Source organism: Puma concolor, chromosome D1 (genome assembly GCF_028749965.1).
Source record: "Puma concolor isolate L17-30 chromosome D1, mPumCon1.1.hap2, whole genome shotgun sequence".
Classification (NCBI taxonomy): domain Eukaryota; kingdom Metazoa; phylum Chordata; class Mammalia; order Carnivora; family Felidae; genus Puma; species Puma concolor.
Window position 1 is genome coordinate 57,166,266 of NC_141676.1, and position 26,018 is coordinate 57,192,283.

The 26,018-nt window shown below is 50.6% G+C and overlaps 1 protein-coding gene and 1 long non-coding RNA gene across 8 annotated transcripts; one reads left to right on the top strand and one right to left on the bottom strand.

Annotated features, from left to right (window-relative positions):
• Positions 1-1,049: 1,049 nt before the first annotated feature.
• Positions 1,050-8,910, bottom strand: LOC147576743 (uncharacterized). Its single transcript, XR_015241068.1, has 2 exons — positions 8,657-8,910; positions 1,050-1,776 (listed from the first exon to the last, which is right to left on the bottom strand). It is a non-coding gene; the product is annotated as an uncharacterized LOC147576743 (long non-coding RNA).
• A 186-nt stretch (positions 8,911-9,096) lies between these two features.
• Positions 9,097-23,775, top strand: ATG16L2 (autophagy related 16 like 2). Of its 7 annotated transcripts, none has more exons than XM_086678240.1 (19): positions 9,099-9,382; positions 9,468-9,707; positions 11,544-11,643; positions 12,505-12,607; positions 16,375-16,448; positions 16,729-16,980; positions 17,118-17,183; positions 17,501-17,614; positions 18,918-18,980; positions 19,568-19,676; positions 20,022-20,127; positions 20,782-20,852; positions 21,131-21,202; positions 21,317-21,437; positions 21,745-21,850; positions 22,509-22,658; positions 22,895-22,942; positions 23,058-23,159; positions 23,501-23,775. In XM_086678240.1, the coding sequence occupies exons 2-19, from the start codon at positions 9,599-9,601 to the stop codon at positions 23,586-23,588; spliced, it is 1,854 nt and encodes a 617-aa protein (XP_086534366.1). In that variant the 5' UTR covers positions 9,099-9,382; positions 9,468-9,598; the 3' UTR covers positions 23,589-23,775. The 7 variants fall into 7 exon arrangements, with proteins under 7 accessions (XP_086534371.1, XP_086534369.1, XP_086534366.1 ...); XM_086678242.1 differs by having other exon boundaries at positions 9,471-9,707; positions 11,522-11,643; XM_025928688.2 differs by having other exon boundaries at positions 9,471-9,707.
• Positions 23,776-26,018: the final 2,243 nt, after the last annotated feature.

A 26,018-nucleotide genomic window follows, 5' to 3' on the forward strand; every position in this document is an offset into this window, starting at 1 on the left:
TTTTTGTTTTTTTTTTTAATGTTTATTTATTTTTGAGAGACAGAATGGAAGCCGGGTAGGGGCAGAAAGAGGAGGACAGAGGATCCAAAGCAGACTCCATGCTGACAGCAGAGAGCCCAGTGCTGGGCATGAACCCATGAACCGTGACGTCATGACTTGAGCCTAGGTTGCATGCTTAACTGACTGAACCCCCCAGGAGTCCCCACATTTTTTTTTAACTTAACTGTTTCTAAGGAAACAGGCCCCTGGCTCCACTTACCAGTCCAAACCTGATGTTGGCTCCTTTACACATAGCTCTGTTTTGCTTTGAACCATCAAAATACTGCTTCATTTAAATTTCACCTAATTCTACCTCTCTCTCAAGTCCTATAATGACTCTATCTTTTGTGTTTGGTGGGACACCCCATGGTTCCTTTGACATGTTGTGTTTCTCATAGCATGGGTCAATAACCTGACTTTGTTGGACTGTGAGTCTGTCCCCAGTGGTCTTTGGCTGATTGGGCTAGGACACCCAAATTTACTGGTGTCCTCCAGGTTATGTCACAGGTCCTCTCTTTACATACTCTTTGGATGACCTCATTCACTTCCATCCATATGTTGATGACCCACCAACCTCCAGCTCAGGCCTTTGTCCTACCTCTGGGACCTCTACTTCTGGTAGACTCACGGGTTCTTTAAACTCAGTGTGTTCAAAACTGAACTTTTTTTTTTTTTTTTTGAAACCACCCCTCACTGCTGTGTTCAAGTAAGAACTAGGCACTGAATACCTCTGACCATGAGGTGGGGACACTCCTCACCTGGGTCAGGTACCTCTTTACCCACTGTCCTCAAAACTGCATCACACTGAATCAGCTGCATTTCACATAGGTCAGCATCCTAAAACCTTAGAAAGTTGGGAAGAATGGAGGGAGATGCAGGTAGAAACCAGGCCTAAATTACTCTGCCCCTTGTCCTTGGCCCTTCAATAAGAGTGGGGCATCATTTGCAACTACATGGATGGAACTGGAGGGTATTATGCTAAGTGAAATTAGAGAAAGACAGAAATCATATGACTTCACTCATATGAGGACTTTAAGAGACAAAACAGATGAACATAAGGGAAGGGAAACAAAAATAATATAAAAACAGGGAAGGGGACAAAACAGAAGAGACTCATAAATACGGAGAACAAACTGAGGGTTACTGGAGGGGTTGTGGGAGGGGGGATGGGATAAATGGGTAAGGGGCACTAAGGAATCTGCTCCTGAAATCATTGTTGCACTATGCGCTAACTAATTTGGATGTAAATTTTTAAAAATTAAAAATAAAATTAAACAAAAAAATAAAAAATAAAAATGCCCCCCCCCAAAAAGAGTGGGCCATCAATGAGGAGGCTGCAGAGAAGATCCCAATTGTCTCCTCCTCCTCCTCCTCCTCCTCCTCCTCCTCCTCCCTTATGGTCCCCTCTCTTGAAGCCTTTCCAGTTGGTGCCTCCCCACCACCCCCTTCCAGTCCCTAGTCCCTTCTAGTGCCTTGGGATTTTCACAGTCACTTGCCTTCATTGAGCCTGATGGCATTCTCCTTGGGCCAGCTCTGCAGAGGGGCGAGAGAGATGTAGGCTGTCTGCTGCTGGGAAAGCTGGCGCTTCTCAGGAGTACTGTGAGAGGAAGCATCCTCTAGGGTGGTGCCTGGTTTGCTTGTGACCACATCTGCAGCCAAACACTTCAATATCTTGAAGATTTAACTTCCTTGTGAAGGACCCTCTTGCCACTTCATCCCACTCCGCTTCTGCCATATCTACCAAAGAAATTTGTATTCCTCTCATTCACATAACTTTGACCTGACTTCTTATAAAATAAAAGAGGTCATTTTTCCCTTTGCTGTCCATTTCAAAGCATTGTTCACATTAGCCCATACTGAATGACGCCCAATCACAACCCTGGAAGTATGATCACTTTTGAACCTGGTCCCTTAACCTTGGGTAGAATACCGAAGTGATACCATCATGCCCCAAAGGATCATTGCACAGTCCTACCACAGTATTTTGAAGTAGCCTTCTAAATACTTAACTTTAAGCAAAATCCCTTGGCTGTACTTTTAAGGTTTTTAAAAATATGTGTATAGTCACTAACTTAAAAAACAACAACAAAAATCCAAACAGCATACTTGAAGAATGTAATACTCAAACTCTCAGTGATTCTTTATGGTTTGTTTCTTTTTTGTTTTTAATGTTTTTATTTATTTTTGAGAGAGAGAGAGAGCTTGAGTGGGGGAGAGGCAGAGAGAGACAGAGACAGGATCTGAAGCTAACTCTGTGCTGTCAGCACAGAGCCCAATATGGGGCTCGAACTCAGGAGCCGTGAGATTGTGACCTGAGCTGAAGTTGGATGCTTAACCAACTGAGTCACCCAGGTGCCCCTCTTTATCATAAAAAAAAAGTTTATTTATTTTTAAAGTTAATTTATTGATTTTGAGAGGGGTCAGGGGCAGAGAGAAAGAATCCCAAGCAGGCTCTGATCTGTCAGCACAGAGCCCAATGCGGGAGGGAGGGGGATTGATCTCACAAACCATGAGATCATGACCTGAGCAGAGACCAAGAATCTGACACTTAACCAACTGAGCCACCAAGTACCCTATATCTTTATTTTTATGTGTATAAATCATAATGTAATATAATCAATTTGGAATTTACTTTTTTTGTATATGATGTGAAGTAAGGAATCTAACTACATATTTTTCTCTAACTGGATAACAAATTGTCCTTACACAAATTATTGAATAGATCCCTCTTTCCACTTATTTGAAATGCCACCTTCATCATATATTAAATTCCTACATGGAAGGATCTATTTCTGGTCTCTATTCTATTATTAATCTTGCCTATTTCTGAACCAACACTACACCATTTCCATTATAATAGTCTTACTTTATTCTTAAAATATTTTTTTCTTAGGTATTCTTTTTTGAGATGGGTTTCAGAGGCAACGTGTTAAGTTCTATAAAAAAGGAGGGTCACCTGTGTGGCTCAGTCGGCTCGGTTAAGTGTCCATCTTCAGCTCAGGTCATGATCCCATAGTTCGTGGGTTCGAGCCCCGTGTCGGGCTCTGTGCTGACAGCTCAGAGCCTGGAGCCTGCTTCAGATTCTGTGTCTCCCTCTCTCCCCCTTCCCCCTTGTGCTCTCTCTGTCTCTCAAAAATGAATAAATATTAAAAAAATTAAAAAAGATACACTATTGGGATTTTAATTGGAATAAGTAATTCATAATTTGTGTAAATTATATATGTATATTTTAATGTTTATTCATTTTTGAGAAAGAGAGAAAGAGAGCGAGTATTAGTGGGGGAGGTTCAGAGAGAGAGGGAGACACAGAATCCAAAGTGGGCTCCAGGCTCTGAGCTGTTAGCACACAGCCCGATGTGGGGCTTGAACTCACGAACTATGAGATCATGACCTGAGCCGAAGTCAGGTGCTTAACTGGCTTAACCACCCAGGCACCCCTGCAAATTATATTTTTAGTTTTAGTCTTCTCAACACCAAATATTTAATGTATTTTCTTTCATTCAAGTATTCTTTTAGATCCTTCAGTTAATTTCATTGATCACTTAAGATACATTAAATATATAATGATACAAACATTCAAATTAAATTTGGTGTTCATTTGCAGCTTGTAAATTTTTTCTTGAGTGTATTCCTATGTATATTAGTTTTTGTAGCGGTTGTGAATGACTTCATTTTTAGTACATTTTCTAATTTGATGTTACCGGACTATATAATTACTGAACTTTCCTACAGGTTCACTAACATAGTTAAAAAGAGATCTATGTACAAGGCTGTACAGTGTAACACCATAGAAGCAAATAATGGGAAGTAGCCTAAATGTTTATCCATATGGGACTGATTAAATAAATTATAGCACATTCATATAATGAGATGCTTTGTAGTCTTAAAAGGAATGTAGTAGATCTATATGTTTTGATATTTTTGTGTTTTTATATGTTCATATATGCATAAACATTTCTGAAAAATACACACCAAGAAGAACGGTGATTCTTCTAGAGAAGAAGACTGGGAAATTGGTGTGTGTCAACAACAATGATATATTCACACCCATTTTTCTCTTCCAGGGAACATGGGAGACTACATTTCCCAACCTTACTGGTAGATGTGATCTTACCAATGAGAGTGTAGGCAGAAGATTGTGGCACTTCAGGTCCAAGGCAATTAAGTGTCAGTGTGATAACTTTCCATCCCACCCCCACCCCTTCACCTGTGGCCCCCATCTAAGCAGTTGGGATCAAAGAATTTTGAGATGATGGAGATGTTGGATAGAAGCAGCTTAAATCTGAGTCACTGCGTCACTACTAGAGGAGAATAACATATCAATATGGTCTACTCCACACTAGGATGTGAGTGAGAAATAAACCTTTTTGTGCTAAGCCACTGAGATTTGAAGGTTTATTTGGTACCACATGTAATGAATTAAAGATGGCCAGAGATTTTTCGACACTCCTTTCATTGAAAGCTGGGATCTATGTCTCCTGTCCTTGAATCCAGGCTGGACTGTGACTGCTTTAGAACTCAGAGCAAGTGATGCTGTGCTACTTCCTGGGCTCAAGCCATAGAAGACTAGCAGCTGGCTGCCTGCTGAAATGCTTGTTTGGGCATGCTTCCTCTCTGAATCTAGCCCCCATGCTCTGAGGGACCTCATGGAGGGGCCATATGTAGGTACTCTGGTTTTCACCTCTATTCAGCCTTCCAGCCAACAGCCAGCAACTCCTGCTAGCCAAACAAGTGAGCCATAGTTAGCAACTAGTCCTGCTGAATCTTCAGATGACTCCAGTCCTGGTTGTGACTACAACCACATGGGACTCAAAGCAAGAATCACCCAGCCAAGCTCAGCCAACACACAGAATCATGAGAGCTATTAAGAAATAGTTGTATTAAGTAGTGGGGCTCCTGGGTGGCTCAGTTGGTTAAGTGTCTGACTTTGGCTTCGGTCATGATCTCCCAGTTCTTGGGTTCAAGCCCCATGTAGGGCTCTGTGCTGACAATTCAGAGCCTGGAGCCCGCTTCAGATTCTGTGTCTCCCTCCCTCTCTCTGCTCCTCCCCTGGCTTGTGCTCTCTCTCTTTCAAAAATAAATAAATGTTAAAAAAGTTTTAAAGAAATAGTTGTATTAAGTAATAGAGAAAAGATCACAGAACAGCCGGTCCTATCCTAACCAATATGATGGTGTGAGGCAAAAAGGCTCATTCGTATAATATTTAAATTTTTGGCTATATGCATGTGATTTATTTTTCAATTAGATAAAACTATAATTTTGAATTCAAAACTTGTAGGCCTTGGGTCATTAAAACTTTTTTTTTTAATATTTTGATGCAACGGCCATAAATACTTATTGATCACCTCCTGAACTGTTGCCAGGTGCTGTTCTAGGTCTGAAGACAGAGCCAGGATCAAAGATGACTTGGTCCTGGCTCTCCTGAAGTTTATAGCCTGGCTGGAAATACAGATCAAAACCAACACAAACACAGGAACAAGAACCTCTCTGGAGCCATAAGAGCTCTGAAAGGAAGAACAATTAGTTGATGTTGTAGATGCTGATGGGAATAGAGGCTATTTCAGATTGGATGAACAGGGAAGATCTTCCGAAAAAAGGGGTTGTGCCAGCTCTTAAAAGTTCTGAAGGAAGAGGCTCCTGGGTGGCTCAGTCAGTTGAGTGTCCGACTCCTGATTTCAGCTTAGGTCATGATCTCACAGTTTGTGGGTTTAAGCCCTATGTCAGGCCCTGTGCTGGCAGCATGGGGCCTGCTTGGGATTCTCTCTCTCCCTTTCTCTCTGCCCCTCCCCCACTCTCTCTAAAAAAAAAAAAGGTTCTGAAGGAAGAGCACCAGGAATAGAGAATATCCAGGGTAAAGGTACCAACATAGGAATGAGTTAGTTATTTCAGTGTTGTGAATAAGGCTTTGTTCACAGGGTAAAAAGAGGTAAGGTCAGAGATGTGAGCAGGAGCCAGAGCAAGCAGGGCATTGAAGGCCATGATAAAGGTTTTGAGATTTGCTTTCAATATGCTGGAATATACTGGAACACCCTTTGAAGGTTTTTTTTGTTTTGGTTTTTTTGGAGGGTTTTAAGTAAGAGTAACATGAGCTGATTTAGGTTTTTAGGTAATCACTTTGGCTGCTAGGAGACACCTAACCCAGGTGTAAGTTTCAAACTACAGTTGACCCATGAACAACATGGGGGTTAGGTGCACCAACCCAACCCATGAACAGTAAAAATCCACATGTAACTTTTGACTCCCCTAAAACCTAACTACTAATAGCCTACTGTTGACCAGAAGCCTTACTAATAACATAAACAGTTGATTAACACATAGTTTATATTTGTATTATATACTGTATTTTATTTTGTAAAATTTATTTATTTATTTTGAGAGAGAGACAGTGCAAGCAGGGAGGAGGCAGAGAGAGAGAGGGAGAGAGAGAATCCCAAACAGGGTCCCCGCTGCCAGTGCAGAGTCAGATGCAGGGCTCGAACACACGACACTGTGAGATCATGACCTGAGCCAAAACCAAAAGTTGGACGCCTAACCGACTGAGCCATCCAGGCACCCCTGTATACTGTATTTTAACAATACAGTAAGCTAGAGAAAAAGTGTTATTAAGAAAATCATAAGGAAGAGAAAATACATTTACAGTGATGTGCAGCCACAAGCAGATAGTTAAGGAAGGATTCTTGAAATGTTTTCAGTGCAAAAAGGTGCATTTATTATAGCACGGGGACAGGACCGATGAGCAGAAAGAGCTGCACTTGTGTTTGTGAGGAGTGACTGATTGAATACTTTTTAGTTAGTGGGGGTTAGGGATAGTGTAAGTCTGTAAGGAATTTGGAAACAAGGCTTCCAGGACTTTGAGGAGCCAGCAGTGGCTAAGATAAGGTTATGTGCCACTGTCTACTAAAACATTAGTCTTGAGACCCTTCAGATGTATACTTGCGGGCCATATGCTTGTTAGGTAATTGCTAACGTATATCTTGGGAGGTATTTATGGCTATAAGAGGAAAAGTAACTCTAACACTAACAAGAGCAAAGCTATATTGGTAAAATACAGGTAAGAGGAAGTCCTTGCGGGAGCTGTAGGAGTGTTACAATCTGTATGCCTCAGGAGTTCTGCCTGGAGACTGTGAGTAACAGAGCTACAACAAGGCCTGGCCTTTGTTTCTTTTTCTCCCATCATACGGTACTATATTTATTGAAAAAAAAAAATCCGTGTATCAGTGGACCTGTGGAGTTCAAACCCATGTTGCTCAAGGGCCAACTACATATTCTCAAGTGCATTAAGACTGAATATGATATAGTCACTTTTTATATATATTGGTCACCAAATCATATTTTTATTACATAAAGATAAATGAAACAGCATATTAAATGTGAAAAATGTTTTGTCATATACTATGAATGTTCTTTAAGATTTTACGTGAACTTTATAACACAATCTTTCATATTCTAAAGATAGAAGATAGATATTTTTAGCCAAAATCAATCACTTCTTTATCAGACTATTCAAAAATGACAAATTATTTTAAATTTCCTAGGAGTGTTTTGTGAATCAAAAAGGGTTAGGACCCCCTCACCCCAAAATGACTCTTCACCTGAGAGAAATAGCATCTCTGCGCCTTACAGCCAAGCAGAGCCCTGTTAACACATCCTTCAATGCACACAGCCCCAGTTCCTCTGATGGTGTCCCTGGGCACCTGAGAGTCAGACAGGTGAATTCCTAAAAGGAATTCATCACTGTCACCAACTGGCTCTAGCTTTCCATGGTACCATGCCCTTTTCCTGTATATGCCTTCTGGTGAATGCTACTACCCGCACCCAGCCCTTCAACAGACAGGCTAGGCTTGGACTGGGGCTGAGGTCAGAAAGGCCTTAACTCAATGAAGGGGCAGGAAAGTTTTCCTAGAGGAGGTGACCCATGAGTAGGAACCTAAAGGGGAAGGTGTTCCAAAGGAACTTGTGCAAAGGAAATGAGGGTCAGAGGCAATGACGTGGGTGACTGAATCCATTTCACAGTAATTTCAAAGCACAGCAGGGTACATTGTCCTGGGGTGTCATTGGCATCTACTGCTTTCCAAGTCCTGTGACCCATCCCCATGGGCATCTCAAAAGACCTATCACCTCCAGGGCCTGTGTGGCTCCCCAACATTGCCCAGTTTCTCTCCATCTCCTGGGGAATGGACAGGTCTGCATTTATTCATTGAGAGCAGGGCCTGCTGGGGCCTTACAGTGTACCCAGGGGTGAGGCTGGGTCCAGTGAATCCCTCCTTTCATTCTTCACACCAGTTATGTCTGCAGAGTTCTGGACAGGGATCTTGCTGGAGACAGGTTTGTTGTTGTTGTTGTTGTTGTTGTTTTTAAGTTTATTTATTTATTTTGAGAGAGAGCATGCCTGTGCAAGCAGGGGAGGGGCAGAGAGAGAGAGAGAGAGAGAAAGAGAGAGAATACCAAGCAGACTCTGCACTGTCAGGCTGTCAGTCCTACGTGGGGTTTGAGCTCAAGAACCATGAGACATGACCTGAGCCAGATCAAGAGTAGGATGCTCAACCGACTGAGCCACCAGGGCGACTGACAGTTTTATCACAGTTCCCTACAACCCATGATTCACTGTCAAGTGTACCTGCAAGAGACGTTGCTACTCTTCCAGAGGTCGCCCCTGGAGCGAACTGTTGAGCCCTGAGGCAGGACATTGGGCTGCTGGCCAGGTTAGCCACCCACTCCTGTGCAACCTCAAGTCAGATGCTTTTCCTTTCTGGGCGAGGGATTTGCCAGATGAAATCAGCTGCATCCTTTCACTCTCAGGGACCTTAATTTTTTCGGGGCGAAGAACTGAGCCCCTAAGCCCTGCTCTCCACAAGGGCTTTTCTGCCTCCTGTCCTTCCACGAGTTTCTGTCCCCTGGGACTTTTTATATCATGGAACCTCTGTACTTGTTCTTCCCTCTGCCTGGAATCCTTTTCGCTCTTCTGGCCAACACCTCTTTCAGCCCTCAGTCCTAACTCAAATGCGGTCATTTCCCAGAGAGCATTGCCTCTTCCCTTCAGTCCCTTCGTCCTCTGTGCTGCAACTCGCCGTCAAGCTGTGTGCGCCTCACGTCCGTGTCGCCTCTCCTCACAGATCTTGAGCACCTCGAGGGCAGGGTCCGGGTATGAGGGGTCTCTAGCTCAGAGGGCAGCTTGTCCAGGCGGGCCGTGGGCGATCTTCCGTTACTTCTGAACTCGGTCCAGGCGCGGAGGGGTTAATGACCCGGCCCGGGAGTGTGCCCACAGGCCTGGGGGAAGCCGCCCAGAGCCCGCGACTTCCATCACCGCATATTGCCGCGGACAGCAATGGGAGCCCAGACGTAGGTGAGGATTTTTGGTGCGGTCCGGGTGGTGTAGACCCTGGCGGGGGGCGGCTTCCCCCCATATTAGCGTTGCTTTCTCCCCCCAGCAGACGCTCTTAGTACAATCCGGGGATTCCCCGCCGCTGCCGCCCCCTGACGTCACGGAGTCCCCCGAGGCCCCGCCCCGGTTTCGCCTCCTTCCGCGGGAGGTGCGCGCGGTGCAGGCGCGGGAGCTGCCATGGAGGGGCCCGGCGCCCCCGGTGTCCCCTGGAAACGCCACATAGTGCGGCAGCTTCGGCAGCGGGACCGCACGCAAAAGGCACTCTTCCTGGAACTGGTGCCTGCCTGTGAGTGCGCCACGGGGGTCTTGGAAGATGGCAGTGGAGGGGATGGGGCTCCGGGCGCGGACGGAGTGTTGTCTGGCTCCTCGGGCTGTCACCCGTGTGCAGCAATGCCTTCTCGCCTCCAAAGCCTTGGCCCTGCCGGACCTTCGGTCCGTTAAACCTCTGCCTGGCCAACATTCCCGCGCTTCCCTGTCCAGGTTCTGCTTACAGCCCCTTCCTGGACGGAGCTCCCTCCTCGTGCTCCTGCCCTCCTCTCTCCTCAGGGGGCGGCCTCTCCCCAGGCTGGGCTTCCTGGGCATGGCTTCGTTAGCGAGTGTGGGTGTTTTAGGGTCTCTATGCTTCTTCCCTTTCCCGTGCGGTCCCCAGGGTACAACCCAAGTCAATTCATTTGGTCCCTGTGGCCCAGTGAAAGAATTCCAGAGTAGCTGGAGATTCTAAACTCTGAATCTCTTAGGGAGGAAGCTCAGAGTCCCAGGCTTTGCCACTGACAAGTGATCCTGGCTCAGGTTTTTGGAGCACTTCTGTGCTTGGGCAACTGAAGCCTCTAGAGAGAACTGGCTGCTGGTGAACCCAAGAAGTCATACTCTCACAGGTGTTTCTGGGGCGCTGGTCAGGAGTGGGTATGGCAGTTCAAGCCAGGATGAGCAGGTGTACAGTTGTGTGAGTGCCTCTGGTCATTCAAGATTGTAGGTCTGGGGTGGAAAGTCCAACCACTATTCCTCCAGCTCCATCACTGGTCCTAATTTTAGCTGCTGCTTAACTATCTCCCCCCCGCCCCCCAAACTGAATTTGCTGCTTTTGTCCTGGGTGATTTCCCTGCAGCCTTCTAGGCTGCTGGTCCTCTCCCTCAGGGACGTGAGGCCAGCCTCACTTCTCCACTGCTCTGGTGGACAATGGAACCATCCAACTTGAGGGAAGAGCCTCCTCTCCCTCCCCATCCCCCAGCTGCAATTTGTGTGACTCTGGAGGGCTGAGATCAGACAGTGAAGCTCTAGTCTTCTCTGTGGTCTTGGGTGGGTTATATCCTTAAACCACCAATTTCTCACCCATAAATTAGGCAAACAGCATCTTTAGAGTTGCTGGGAAGTCAGTGCAGTGCCCTGGGGGCTGGGTTGGGGTTTTGTGTGAGAACTAGGCCAGTGACCTAAGTTAAAGGTGACAGGCAGGGGACTGGGTGAAGGAAATTTGCTGAGGAGCTAAACCTGGGATTACCACCCCCACCCTACCCTGAAACTGGTGAGAAAGAGGAAGGGAGTGTGGTGGGGGTAGAGGGAGACATTCCAGGGTCTGTAGCAAAAACTACCAAACTCGAGGAGGTCTGCTACATAATTGTTCAAGGACTTTCTCTTCTGGCCTGGAGGAAACTTACTTACCCCAAATGTGGGAAAGACAGGACTGTTTTTTAGTGTACAAAGTAAGAGGCCCTGGAGGGGAAGTAATTTACCAAAGGCCACTAGCAGGTGGAGCTTGGTGTGTTTCATCATTCTTTGGGGCAAAGCCTTGCTCTGGGGCAAGACTGAATCAATCTCTGGCCCCTTCCTTCCCTCAGGACCCTGAGTGGGCAGTGAGGCCAGCCATATACTTCCCCAGTGGTGGTTGTCTTTCTCTGTCCTCAGGAGAGTAGGTTTCCTGGGAGGGCCTGTGGGCAGATGCTGTAAGGAGGGTCTGCCAGGGCTGAAGGTCTGGTAGAGCTACACAGACACCCCTCAGGCAAAGGGCAGCGCCCAGACTGTCAGCAGCTCCCTCGTTCTGCATCTCTGGGTATGCAGACTCCAGGTATGCCTGGAGTCTGTTGCAAGTGTCTGTCTCTGTCCCAGGTTCACCCTCTTGCACCCCTAGATAACCATCTCCTAGAGAAGGCTGAATTGTTGGCCCGGATCTCAGAGAAGCTGCAGCCAGAGCCAAACGATGCCACTCCTGCTACGCACCAGGGCCCCTGGTGAGTGTATGTGTATACCTGGTTATGATGAGCTGCCTGTGCCTGGGTCCTGCCCCCACTGCCTGTCCTGGGTTCATTCTCTCTCTGGCACCTCATTGGTCCTTAACTGCTACCCAGGGGAGGGAGGAAGTGGACTCTTGAGGCTTCTTCCAAGCCAGCTGCTTAGAATGGCCTTTCTCCACCACCCTGCTCAATCCAGCTCCGCATTTGTCTCATCTCTTCCCTTTCCACGCCCACACTCCTGCCTTTTCTCCTCTTCTCTTTTTGTCTTCTTACCCTTACCTGATGCAGACAGAAAGGGTCTTTGCTACATATTCCAAAGAGAGAGTAGGGTCTTGCTACATATTCCAAAGGGGGAATGAAGATGAGAACCAGGAATGGGCTGGGCCTCAGAGTTTGGAGGTGCTTTAAAAAAACTTTTTAAAAAAAAATATTTATTTACTCTTGAGGGAGAGAGACAGAGTGTGAACAGGGGAGGGGCAGAGAAAGAGGGAGACACAGAATCCGAAGCAGGCTCCAGGCTTCGAGCTGTCAGCACAGAGCCTGATGCAGGGCTCGAACTCACGAATCACAAGATCATGAGCTGAGCTGAAGTTGTATGCTTACCTGACGGAGCCACCCAGGTGCCCCATGGGAGGTGCTTCTTGAGGAGGGTCCTGGCTAGGTAACCCAAGGCCTGGGGAAATCCCAGAGCAGAGGAGTCATGGGTAGTTCCAGTTTTTGGAGACTTGCTCTTTCTTCTGCTGGCTTTCTGGCTTCCACCCTCTGCAGGTGAAAGTTCATGGCTTTGGTTTCAGGCTTTTTGTGTGCATCCTGTGGGTGAATGGAGGGACAATGAATGCCACTCTTACTGGTTGACAGGGAGGAGGAATCGGAGCCCGATTCAGACCAAGTCCCTTCACCAACCACTCTGAGGATGAAGTGGCAAGAGGAGGAGGAGGGGCTCCGGCTGGTCTGTGGTGAGGTAGGCTGGACGGGGGTCTGAGAGAGAATGGGGTGGAGCCACAATCCAGGACTTTGGGTGGTCCAAGGGGTCCAGCAAACGAGGGACATTCCCCAACTCTGGTGCCAGAGTGCTCTCTAGTTTGGTTCTGGCAGCCCAGTTCGGGTCTTCAACAGCAGCTAGAGGATGTGAGGTAGAGCTCAGAGAGGAGTATGAGGTGTGCAAGGCCAGACGACCTCTATTCCCCCTTCCAGACCGTCCTGCCTGCTTTGTTCACAGCTTGCCTCACCAACCCCAGGGTCTAGCACCTGCTGATGCACAGCACGAGTTTGCAGACCAAATGAGTAAGGTGGTCCACCTCCACATGGCAGGGTGTGCTACCTCCACCTGACACTGCTGCCCCCACCCTATGGTGTCTCTTGTCTTCTGTTTCACCACACCATCCAGGTTTCCTCTCATTTCTGTAACAGTTACTTCTAAGCTTCCTTCTTTGTCTCCTTCCCTCCTCCCTACAGATGTGGGTGTTCCTTGGAGGTAGGGTGGGTTCACTGACTCCTGTGGCCTCAAAGACTTTCTCTGTTTGCTTATTCCCAGACTTGTCTCTAGCCTGGCCTTCTCTCATGAGCTCCACAGTCTTTGTTCAGCTGGTCTTTGGACATCACATCTAAAATTAGACTCACCATATCCCCCATAATATATGGCCAGCAGCACATTGAGAGGTGACTCCTGCAGGCATTGGGCTAAAACATTATTTCAGCTATTCCTTTACAACTTTAGAGCAGGAAACTGAGGCTTAGAGAAGTGGAGTCAGGATTTGAACACCCTTCCACATGAATCCACCTTCTCTGATCCCCATCCATTCTTTCAACAAAGATTTATTGACAATAGTTATATTGTCACAGGCACAGGATAAGAACAAGACCCGGCCCCATGGAGCTTCCAGTCCATTGGAGGAAACTGATAGGCCATAAACACATGCCCAGTTACAGCATGCCACATTACTTGCCCAACTAGTGTGGGAATGGAGCTAGGAACCCAGTGAGAGCCTCTCCCTCAGAGCCCCTGTTGTAGTTGCAACTTGACATTTGTGGCACTTTCTGGGCTGTGAGATCCCCAAGGCCTGGGATGCCTATGGTTTGCTTCCACTGATCCCTGGGGTCTGTCTCCACAGTCCATGCTAATGAATATTTGTGAACTAAATGATGGATGAGGTAGCCCCCCCTCCCCAACTGGCAGTCACTGGGCTGAAAACTCAGGGGGGACCTATGGTCTCTCCCAGCCCTCCATCCTCAGCTAGTCACCAGCTCATTGATCCTACCTTCAAATCCACCAAGTCTCTGTTGGCTTGGCCCAAGTACCCTCATCCTTTCCTGGATGATCTCTCCCTTGACATGCCCATCCATTCTCTGCACAGCACATAGAGTGATATACTTAATAATAAAAAGATCTCCCTTAAAAAAAGACAATACACACAAACATGCTCGTTGTAAACATTTCAAGAAAACAGAAGCCCATAGAGTAAAGAAGTGAAACCCCCTTCACTATCTCTCCCATTGTCAGTTTGGTATATATCCTCTAGAACCCTTTAGCCTGCCTTCCCAGTGGAGTTCTCTAGCCCCCTGTTGCATTTCCTGCCACTCTCCAATCTCTGACCTTATGGTCCCCTTTGTGTGGGACACTTTCACAAATGTCTTGCCCTTAGCACTCTCTCCCTGGCACTTCCTCAGAGTCACACCAGTGTGTATTCCCACTGGATATGCCAGGGGATGGGGAGCGGCTTTTTCTGTAATTCTTAGTACTGTTTCACATATCACAACAAGCATTAATCATTATTTTAACTTTTTTGGGGAAGTAATTATAGATTCATGGGAAGTAGCAAAGACTGGCTACATCTTGTGTAACTATAGTACACACAATGAGGAAACTGATATTGGTATGAAATGTACATACATTTCTTTGTCATGTTGTTCCCTATGTGGATTTGTGCAAGATACAGCATAATTTAATGACCACAAAGATCTCCGTCTTGCTATCCTTTTTGGTCACAACTCAACCCTCTCCCCCAACCATCCCTAGCCTGGCAACCACTAATCTGTTTTCCACCTGTATTATTTGGATTTTGAAAAGCATCCCCAAAATATTGAATAACAAAGCATTAATGAAAGTAAAATGACAGGTGAGGAAGCAGAAGTGGAGGTCAGACTGTTCAGTGCTGAAAGGAATTACAAACGTTAGAGATTGGGCCAGCTAGGAAAGTAGGCACATGCAGGACCACTCATTTAGGGAGATGTGTCTGCAGGTGAGTGGCACTAACCTTGTTCTTCAGTTCATCCCTCACCAGGCCCATGTGAGAAAGAACACAGGAACAGGTTAGCAACCAGGGCCCCAGCCTCAGTTATTTCCTATGTTCCTCGTGTCACCTAGTAGGAACTGCTTCGCCTGAGGTCCATCTTTCCCACTGACCCCTCAGCTCTAAAAAGTGGAACTTGAGCTGGGCGCCTGGGTGGCTCAGTTGGTTGAGCATCTGACTTCTGCTCAGGTCATGATCTCATGATTTGTGAGTTTGAGCCCCACATCACGCTCACTGCTGTCAGCACAGAGCCTACTTTGGATCCTCTGTCCGCCCCCCTCTCTGCCCCTCCCCCACTCATTCTCTCTCTCTCTCTCTCTCTCTCTCTCTCAAATAAATATTTAAGGGGCACCTGGGTGGCTCAGTCGGTTAAGCGTCCAACTTTGGCTCAGGTCATGATCTCGCAATTTGTGGGTTTGAGCCCTGCGTTGGGCTCTGTGTTGACAGCTCAGAGCCTGGAGCCTGCTTCAGATTCTGTGTCTCCCTCTCTCTCTGCTTCTGTCTCTCTCTCTCTCAAAAATAAATAAATATTAAAAAATAAATATTAAAAAAAAAGTGGGACTTGAGCTTTGTCTGTGGCTTTCCAGCTCTTGCTTGAAGGACTGTTTTGAATGAGGCAGGGGTATGGATGAGGTAACCCTCACCCCCACTCTTGGGCTGGGGGCAGCTCCAGCATTCAGTCTGGGCTCCGTGCTCCCAGAGTCTATTCTTGTTCTTGCCTTTGTGCCTCTGCTTAGTGCTCCTTGTTGCTCTCAGGGATTTATGTTGGGTAGGTCAGGGGTTAGAGACGTGGGAAACAGAGCCCACATCCCTGGAACCTTTTCTGTAGATCTGTCCTGTACTTGGAGCATAATGTTAGGTGGCCTGGGTTCACCCATCAGCTCTGCCGCTTAGCTGTGTAATTTTGTCAAGATCCTAAACCTCTCTGCGCCAATGTCCTCTTCTGTAATATGGGGAAAGTGGCAGGACCTGGTGTGGTTATAGTGATTAAGAGAGTTAATACATATATAGTACTCAGAACAAGGCATTACACACGTGCCATATAAACGTTTACTATTACCCGAAATATTACTCCTAATATTACCCTGTGAGGTAAGCACTATCATTCCCATTTTACAGGTGAGGAAACAGAGTAGGTTCAGAGAAGCTAAATGACTACCCTGGGGTCACACAGAAAATAAGTGGCACTGCCAGGACTGAAACTCAGGTGAAACTCCAGAGCCTAAAGGCCCTTCCATTGTTCCACAAAAGCAGTAGGGCGTTCCTGTGCAGGATCCTAAACGTATCTGAGCCTCTGCTTTCTTTTCAGTTAGGGGGCGGGTGGGTGGAGTAGCAGAGTCTGTCCCACCAGCCTCCCCTGGGGGAGGGGCTGGGGGCAAGTTGGGAGCCCTGCAGAGGCGCCCACGCCCACCCAACTGCGGGCCCCGACCACCCCCAGATGGCCTACCAGGTGGTGGAGAAGAGCGCAGCCCTGGGCGCCCTGGAGTCGACGCTGGAGGAGCGGCAGAGCAGGTGAGGCGCCGCCAGGGCGAGGGGGACCCGCTCACTTCTGGGTGGCTCGGGGCCATCTCTGCCCGGGGACGGGGTGACCCTGCGTGTCTCCAGCACGGCCCGAGGGCTTTCCCCACGTATTGGGCTCTGCGGCCCCGAACGGTAGGCCTGAGTGGAAGACGTGATTGGAGACTTGGCTTTGCTCCCTGCCTGACCGCGTGACATGGGCAAGTCCGTCCGCCTCTGAGACCCGCTCCCACTGGGCGACTACGGAGAGTCTCTCCCTTACCCCCTCCTCCAGGCTGGCGGCTCTGGAGGCCCGTGTGGCGCAGCTGCAGGAGGCGCGGGCTCAGCAGACCCGGCACCTGGACGCGCAGCGGGCGCTGAACGTAGCGCAGCGGGCGGCGTACGAGGCGCTCCGCGCGCAAGCCGGGCTCCAGGAGGCGGCCCTGCGTAGGCACGAGGAGGAGGCACGTGACCTGCTGGAGTGGCTCGTGCAGCGCAAGGCGCGCGCTGCCGCCGAGCGCAACCTGCGCAATGAGCGCCACGAGAGGTGAGCGCGCCGGGCCCCGCCCCTCGGAGACTCGAGCGTCGTGCTCCTTTGGGGGCGGGCACGGTTCGAGCTTCACTGCCCCGCCTCGTGGCGCGTCAGGGCGGGATCCGGCTCTCGGGACGATTTTCTCCCCCCAGGGCCAAGCAGGCGCGGATGTCCCTGGAGCTAAAGAAGGCTGCCAAGCGGACAGTGAGCATCAGCGAGTAAGAGTCAGGGTGCGCCAGGTCCTGCCCGCCGAGGGTTTGCAGCCCGTTCTTCCCCGCGTGCTCTAAAGCGCTCTTTTCTTTGACTTCTGCCTGCAATTCTACCCTGTCCCCCACGTGTCCGCAAGAGGCTTCCACCTAGACTGAGCGCACAGATCACGTGCAGACTCGTGTGGTCAGAGGAGCCCAAACGCCTGCCCGCCACACGTGTGCCCGCACAGACTGCTCTTCACAGTGTTGGGCGCCGGGGCGGGGCGGGGGGCGGGTCAGGGAGGGGCTGGTCCCTTGGCCTTACTGAGTTTCACCCCCTCTCCCAGGAGTCCAAACACTGTAGGTGATGGGATCAGAGAGATGGCTGAGACTGTGACCCTGACTGCTGAGCCCCTATCCCTGGAGACTGAGGCTGGTGAGAAGTGGAAGAGGCCCTTCAGGTGAGGACTGTCCCAGAGCTCTGAGCCGGGCCCCACTCTGGAGTCTCCTCTAGGGCCTTGGGGCCAGCTCTTGGGCTGAGCTTGGGGAGACGTGGCAGTACAGGTCACACCTCCCAGGACAGGTCTGATCTCCAGTGCTTGGAGTCTCTTAGGATCATTGCGGCCTTAGGGACTCCAGCGCCTCTTTCTCTCCTTCTCAGGACTAGAGCTCTGGGGGTGGGGTGTCAGGCTGCTGAAAGGGTGTCACCAGGAGGGACCCTGTGGGGAAGGCCCAGGACTCAGCTGTCACAGGCATGTGTGTAGGCATAGGTGTACAAGCACATGTACTCACATGGACGTGAGAGCACATGTGTACACACCTGGGGGAGCATATCGGAGTACATGTGAACATGTGAGCATGTATAGGTGTGAGCTCACATGGACTGTGTGCTGAAGCCCACAGACTGGGGCTTCAGTCCGTGAGGGCCCCTCCCCTCAGTCTCCCCATTTGTCTCCATTTATCTCTCATTGAAACTGCCTTCCCCCCATCCTTACTCCATTCCCCAGCCTGAAGGCTTCTCTTTCAGCCCTTCCTTGCAGATCACTGGTATCCATGCCTGGGGGCAGTGAAAGAACTTTGGGGAGGAGCTTGAAATGCTGGTCCTGAAAGTTCTTGGCAGCCTTTGTGGGCCAAGTACTCCCAGGACACACCTTCTTCTGGGCATTATTTTTAATGTTTGTTTTTAATTTTTGAGAGCGAGAGGGCACGAGCAGGGGAGGGGCAAAGAGAGAGAAGGAGCCAGAGGATCAAAAGCAGGCTCTGTGTTGACAGCAGTGAGCCCCTGTGGGGCTCGAACTCACAAACTGTGAGATCATGACCTGAGGCGAAGTCAGATGCTCAACAAAGTGAGCCACCCAGGCGCCCCTCTTGTGGGCACTTTTGAGGTCACTCAGCAAGCTTAGGTTTTACCACCCCCGGTAACTCCAGCCTTGTGGTATCCCAGCCTCAGGGTACCTTCACCCTTTCCCCTGTAGGCCCCAGCTCAGCCTTCCCAGAACTTTTTGTGGGGGGGGGCATTTGGGTGGTGAGGCAGTTCTTACCATCATGGCGGAAACTTTGGGAGACTTCATTGCCACATCCCTCCCTGCCTCCACCTTCCTGGGACTGCTCCAGGTCATCGTATTCTCCTGGTCTGGGAGGAACCAAGTTCTTGTCCCAGGCTTGAGTGGCTGTGAGCCTCAGGGTCCCCAGCAGAGTGCAGGGATGAATGGCTGCACACTCACTGGCCAGTCCCTTAGCATATCTCTTTCGATTCTACCCCAGGTCTGCCTCCGCCACCTCCTTGACGCTCTCCCGCTGTGTGGATGTGGTGAAGGGGCTTCTGGAGTAAGTGTGTGTGTGTGTGTGTGTGTGTGTGTGTGTGTGTGTGTGTGTGTGTGTGAGTGAAGGGGTTGGGCCCCTTAGAGGCCTGTGTCAGGCTTCTGGCGTCCAGGCTTGGTCTGTGTATGTGCCTCAATCTGTCTGTCCATGTGTTGTCCAGTTGTCTGTGTGAGTCTCTGCTGCCTCTCCCTGAGCTCATTCCAGGCCCTGCCTGGCTGTCCTCCACTCTTTGTCCCTCATCCATGGTCCATGGACCAAGGTCTGCAGTCTGAGCCTGGATGGGAACTATCACTCAGGAAAAGGCTCAGATGTGTCAGGACTTGTTCTGAGTTCCAGAGCCAAGTGGTAGCAAGGCTAAGACTGAAACCCCAGTCCTGAGGTTCCTCTGCATCCATCAACTCTACTCTCTGCCCTTCTCATCTCCACACTGACCCCTGGGGTCAGAGACTGCGTTGGGAACAAGCTTGCTGCACCTCTGGGCCATGTTTTGCCACCATTCGTGTTTGCTTCCTATTGCTGTTGCCTCAAGAGTATGAGGCTCCCGTGTCAGAAGGCCTTGCCAAATGCCTTCCTGACACCTGCCCCCCACCCAGTTTCAAGAAGAGGAGAGGCCACTCTGTTGGAGGAGCTCCTGAACAGCGATACCAGAGCATCCCTGTGTGCGTGGCCGTCCAGCCTCCTACCCAGGTTCAGGATGTGCTGGTAAGGGAGGAGCTGGGCCACATGCATGGGGTGCTGACATGGAGAGTGTAGGTTCCAGGGGTCATCCAGGGAGGCCAGGGAAGCAAGGCTGGGCACCTCACCAGGAGCACAAGCTTTCTTTCCCCAGCCTGTAGTAGAAGTCTCTCAGCATTTTATAATCGGCATGGACTGGAGAGGGAGAGCAGGAGGCCAGGCAGGGGAGTATGAGGATGTGTAGCGGGAGGCTGCTGCAGGGCTGATGAGACCCGATGTGTGCGTGTGTGCGTGTGAGAGGGACCCTGTGAGCCTGTGCCAAGAGGTACGTATGGTGAGGACCAGGGCCACCACTGTCTCTTTTTCCCATAGAATGCCCACCTCTCCGAGGTCAATGCTGTTTGTTTTGGCCCCAATAGCAGCCTCCTGGCCACTGGAGGGGCTGACCGCTTCATCCATCTCTGGAACGTTGTGGGAGGTGAGGGTTCCTCCTCTGTGGGCCAACCTAGTGCTTTCTCTCCAGACCCCACCCTCAACTTGCTCCTTGGTGGGCAAAGGTCTTGGATCTGTTTGTGTTTCCTCACATGTAACATTCTTAAGAGCAGTGGCCAAATGGCCCCTTGGCAAGAGTTCTGGGCCAAGCCTCCCAGCTCTTGGGGTCCAGGCCTGCAGGATGGGGAGGGCTGAGCTCAGATGGTCCCTATTTGGGGAGGTGGGGGTCCCTTATCCTTAGGTCCTGTAGGGGCCCTTGAGGAGCCGGTCCCTGGGGTCCACCAGTGGCCTCCTCTTCTGGTATCACTTGAGCTCTTAGAACTCAGGAGATGAGTGTTGGCTGTTTACCCTGTGCTTGTAGAGGCGGGTGTGTTGACGAGTCACAGTTAGCTCCTGGAGACTTCCTAGAGAAAGTCTTGGCCCTGGCTTGCCCTGTGACCTAGTGACAGTCCCTTGTCTGTGGTCCTCTGTAGCCCTGCTGTTCCCTGGAGCCCCCTGCTGGTAATTTGGGGGAGGTGCAGTCTCCAGCCCAGGTCCCCAGAGTTTTGTTCTCTAACTTGGGAGAGACTGATCTTCCCAGCTCCTCCTTTTCATGAGGTTAGTGACCCCACTTCACCTGTCCTTTCCCCGGTCCCCCCAGGTCGTCTGGAGGCCAACCAGACCCTTGAAGGAGCTGGTGGCAGCATCACCAGCGTGGACTTTGACCCTTCGGTGAGGGACCTTTGCCTCAGTGGCATGGAATGCCTGTTGTGTGTGCCCCCCTGCCCATCTCCACACTGAGCAGGTGGAGGCTCTGGGACATAAGGGAACATCATGGAGGTCCCAGAACCAGTCCTGGCTGCTACACAAATCTTCTCTGGGCCTGGAAGCTACTCTGCCTGCCTGGGTGACCTGGGCTGTGGGAAGCTCTGAGGCTATCTGGCTTGAGGGATTTTGCTTCTGTCAGGGCCCAAGTTCAGGACCTTTCCCTTCCCCTTCCATCTCTCCAGGGCTCCCAGATATTGGCAGCTACTTACAATCAGGCTGCCCAGCTCTGGAAGGTGGGGGAGGCACAGTCCAAGGTAAGGCGTGACTGAGGAAGCAACCTGGGGTTCAGGGGTCATATGTTGGACCCCGGGGGAGGTGTTATGGAGTCTTGGCCATCCCCTTGATCCATACCTGGGATGTGGGGGCAGGAGACACTGTCTGGACACACAGACAAGGTGACGGCTGCCAAATTCAAGCTAACAAGGCACCAGGCGGTGACTGGGAGCCGAGACCGGACAGTGAAGGAGTGGGACCTCGGCCGCGCCTACTGTGAGGTCCAGCCCTTTCCTCTCCCTCCCTACCTGCTGGCACCCCAGGCCGGGTCAAGAATACTTCAGCCTGTTCTCTGGGAGTGGCTCCAAGATTCACGGGCATTTGGGGTGAAACCTCTCAAGGCCTGTCCTTCTCTATCCCCCATCAGTGCTTTTTTTTCTGCCTGGTTTCTTGGTGACTTCAGGCTTTGGGCTGGGAAGCAGAGGATCTGGGTTCTAATTTGGGGAGGATGCTACCTCTCTGGGGCTTCTGGGCTTCTAACAACCCTTTTCTGAGGCTAGGGCTCTAATCCTTGGTCCCCCAGGCTCCAGGACCATCAATGTCCTTTCGTACTGTAATGATGTGGTGTGTGGGGACCATGTAATCATTAGTGGCCACAATGACCAGAAGATCCGGTTCTGGGACAGCAGGTGATGGGCATGGGCTGTGGGTGGTCGAGGCATGGGACAGGCATCTTGTGTTCTCTTTCCTTTCTTTGGACATGGAGCCATGGAGGCTGTGGTGGCCTGTCTGTGCTGGGTTTGGCCCCTTGAAAGCTCCACTGCCCCTGGGGACCTGTGCCACCGTTTTAGTGGCTCTTGGTCCGACTGCTGGACTCTGCCTGGGCCTTGCCAGCCAAGCCCCCTTTCCACTTAGTTACCGCTTTTTAATCAAAGGGAACAAAAGTTTTCGTTGTTTTTTAAATCTGAGAGCTCAACACTGGGCTTGGATGGTTTATAAAAGCCAGTGCTGGAGCCAGTGCCAGGCATGCCTGAAGCTCCTCCTTCCTGGTGTATGGTGATTGCCACGTGAACCCCCTTGCTCTCTTTCACACAATTAAAGGCAACTCTCATGGTTTTCCCTCCAGCACTTATTTTAGTGACCCAGGGGTTTCGAGGCCTCCAGCTTTGAGTCAAAGGCTGCCTAAGATTTTGTTGGAGAGGCTGGCTGCAGTGGGAGAAGGGAGATTAGTCAGTGTCAGCCCTGGCCCCAGTGATATGACAATGGGGCACTTCTGGACTCTGTTAACCTGCAAGGAGTGGCCCGGGTGGGCTGCTTCTCATCCATGCTTTTGTCTTTGCTCCTTAGGGGCCCCTGCTGCACCCAGGTCATCCCTGTGCAGGGTCGGGTCACCTCTCTGAACCTCAGCCATGACCAGTTGCATCTGCTTAGCTGTTCCCGAGATAACACACTCAAGGTCATTGACCTTCGTGTCAGCAATATCCGCCAAGTGTTCAGGTACCTGCCTCGTGCCCACTGACACTGTGGCTTTGGCTGGGGCAGCTGGGTCTCTCAGCCCTTGTTAAGGGTCCTTCTGGACCTGTTAGCGGGGGACCCATCCTGGAGGCCCTTCTGGACCAGGGCCCGCTGAGGTGCCCAAGCCCTTGATGGACAGAAGAAGCTCTTGAAGCTCCTGGCCAAGGGCAGGGATTGGCAGCCACATTCGTTCTGACCCCTATCTTGTCTGTCTTCAGGGCTGATGGCTTCAAGTGCGGTTCTGACTGGACCAAAGCCGTGTTCAGGTATGTCTGTGAGAGCACATGCCTGTGCCAGAGTGTGCCCCATCTGATCACGTCTGTCGGTGTCTGCGTCATCACCTCTGATCATCTCTTGCTTGTTCTGCTGTGGCCACTGCAGTCCAGATAGAAGCTACGCACTGGCAGGTTCCTGGGATGGAGCCCTTTACATCTGGGATGTGGACACTGGGAAGCTGGAGGGCAGTCTACGAGGACCCCACTGGTGAGCATAGCTACCACCTGCCCAGGGCCAGTGCCATCCTGGCCCCACTGCTGCTAAGCCAGTAACAGGTTCTGACATGTTTGGGACCCTGGAGGCCCTAGTCCTTGTCCCACACCTTCCACCTCCCAGAGCCCTTCTTGTTCACAAGGTGCTTTCCCATGTGCACGTGGGTCCATCTTCACCACAGCCCCGTGAGCCCACTTTATAGGTGAGGCAGCAGGCTCAGAGGGAGCCTCAAGCTGCCGGCATCCCATAATGAGGAGTGGAGCCCAGCCTGCAGGCCTGGCTCCCGATGCCTCCCTGAAGCCTGCCTCCCCTCTCCTCCCCTCTCCTCTCCTCAGCACTGCTGTCAACGCCGTGGCCTGGTGCTACTCTGGGAGCCACGTGGTGAGCGTGGACCAGGCCAGGAAGGTTGTGCTCTGGCACTAGTGCCATGACTCCTGCCTGGGCTGGAGCTCTAGTCTAAAGCCTGAAGCCAGAGGACAGCTTCCCGCTGCTCACAGGGCTCCAGAACCAGTGGGGGTGGGGATAGGGTGGAGGTGGCGGTGGCTTTAGGGCATTTAGTGGTGAATAAGGCCTGGCAGGACCTGGCCTGTCTGTTGAAGAGCAAAGTGTGTGTGGTGGTGGGGGGGGGGGGGGGTGTGTGAGGCGGGTTAGTTTTGTTTGTTTGTTTGAAATCCCTGACTTCTTTCGCTGACAAAAGTGAAAAAAAATTGCATCTAAACTGGTGTCTGCTTGCCTTTTTGCAGCATTCAGGTAGCAGAGAGATCTTTGGGCTGGTGGCTCCTGGACACCTGTGCTTGGCTCCCTTTCCTCCTCCTGCACAGAGCTGGGGCAGAGCCAGTCTGGCCTCAGTGCTGTTCATGTCTGAGGAGAAGGCATGAAGAAAGGCTCAGAGGTGACAAAGGGCAGTGGCTCTTGGAGCCATGGAAATTTCACCCTTGGTCCAGGCTGGTCCAGAGGCCAAGCCAATACCTTGGGTCCTCCTGCTTCAGGAGGGTAGACTGAGCTGTGGAGGGGCCATGGGAGTTTGAGGAAGGGAGCAGGGGAAGCAGCCCAGAGGGGCTCTGGTGGAAAGGGTTCTAATAAACCAGAGAGTGAGGTCAGGTACTTAGTATACCAGGCCTGCCTTTAGATGGGGGCATGTTCTTGCTCCAGAGGCAGAACCCTGAGTGAATGGGGAATAGCCTGAGTATGTCTGTGTCTTGGGGAGGGCCCCCATGGGCTGGGCCTGGGTTGGGGCTTGTCGGCATGACAAGCCTCTGTGGTACTCGGCAGACCCGACAGGGCAGAGCCTGCGCACCCCAGTTCCTTTGTCAACTTCAGGTATGGAGGAGTCATCAGCAGGACAGCCATTGCCAGTCACAAGGCAGTCACAGGAAGAGACCTTTGTCCCTGAGTGATGGAGCCTTACTTTTGGGATTCTGCCCATCTGAGATTCAAAGGCTTCAATCCAGAATTATCGGTTTTCTCCTTTATCACAGTAGAAAGTCTCCCTGGGGGGGGACTTTGCCATTTCCAGAATTTGGAAACCATTCCCAGGATGAACAGCAGATTGCTGAGAGCCTGAACTCCACAGCCAGGCTGTCTGGGTTTGAATCTCAGCCCACTATTTAGTAGAGTGGTTTTGAGCAGGTTCCTTAATAACTTTGTGCTTTGGTTTCCTCCTCTGTGAAATGGTACGCACCTCAGAGGTTGTTAGAAAGACTCAGTGTGTTGGTATCTGTGAAGCTCCTGGCACGTGCCAAAGGCTGAGTGTTGATTGAATACCCAGTCTACACTCTGCTGACTCTCAGCTCACTCACTGCTCTTGGCCCAGCTGTCCCCTGAGCTCTGGGTGACATACCCACCTGCCTCCTGGACATCTCTCCCCCTGACATAAGCGTCTCTTTCCCTCACATCCCACATCCTCTGGCACCAAGGCCTGGAGCCTCTAACCTGGCTGCAATGCAGGCCACCTTCTCCTAGTCTCGTCTCTCCTCCCAGAACCCTCTTTGCCAAGGCCGGAGTGTCTTTCTAAGATGGCATGCTCACAGGTACAACCCTCTAAAGTTCCCAGGCTGCCTGCAGAGAAACTTGACATTAAATTCAAAGACCTTAGGAGCCAGCCCGTCGACCTCAGCTGCATCTTCATTTCCTTGCTACTCTGTTTTACACATGGACTTTCCCTCTGCCCAGAATGTTCTTCCCTCCCACCCCAGTTCCAATTTGTCTTTCGGATCTTCTCACTGAGAGCCTTTGATCGTTTACCAGGCTGGCCAGGGGACTCCTCCATTCTTGTGTTCATTGGTGTCTCCTTCCCTCGGGAGCTCTTGGAAGATGCCAGGATGGGAACAGAGTATTCCTTGGGATTAGGCCTGGCACAGAGAGGGTCTGAGAAGTGTCTATTAAATGGCTAAACTCTCTTACTCAAGGACTCAGTACATTTAACAGTTGACGCTGGGAGTGTAGTATTATTCCAGCCTGACTCCTGAGGGGCTGACACTCTTCCCATCCTGTCCCAGCCCTCTTGTCCTGGCTTCTAGTGGCCACCAGGAGTCACCAGCTGCTTACTGTCTGCCGGGCCATTCTCCAGTCTCCTGGGATTCATGGCTGGAAAGACCAGTGCCTCCAGTAACCACCATTACTTTCGTGCTCATGTGTCAGGCACAGTGCTCTGCACTTTTCATGCAGTAGTTTATTCCTCCCAACCTCCTGGTGGGGTATCTTTCATAGGTGATAAAATTGACAGGTATTATGTGAGGTCATACAGCTGGCACAGCTGGATTGTAACATGTATATGTTTTAACAAAATAACATTTTGAGAATCTGGGCTTCCATTTACACAAGATCAGGGCATCTTCCCCCTGCTCCCCAGTG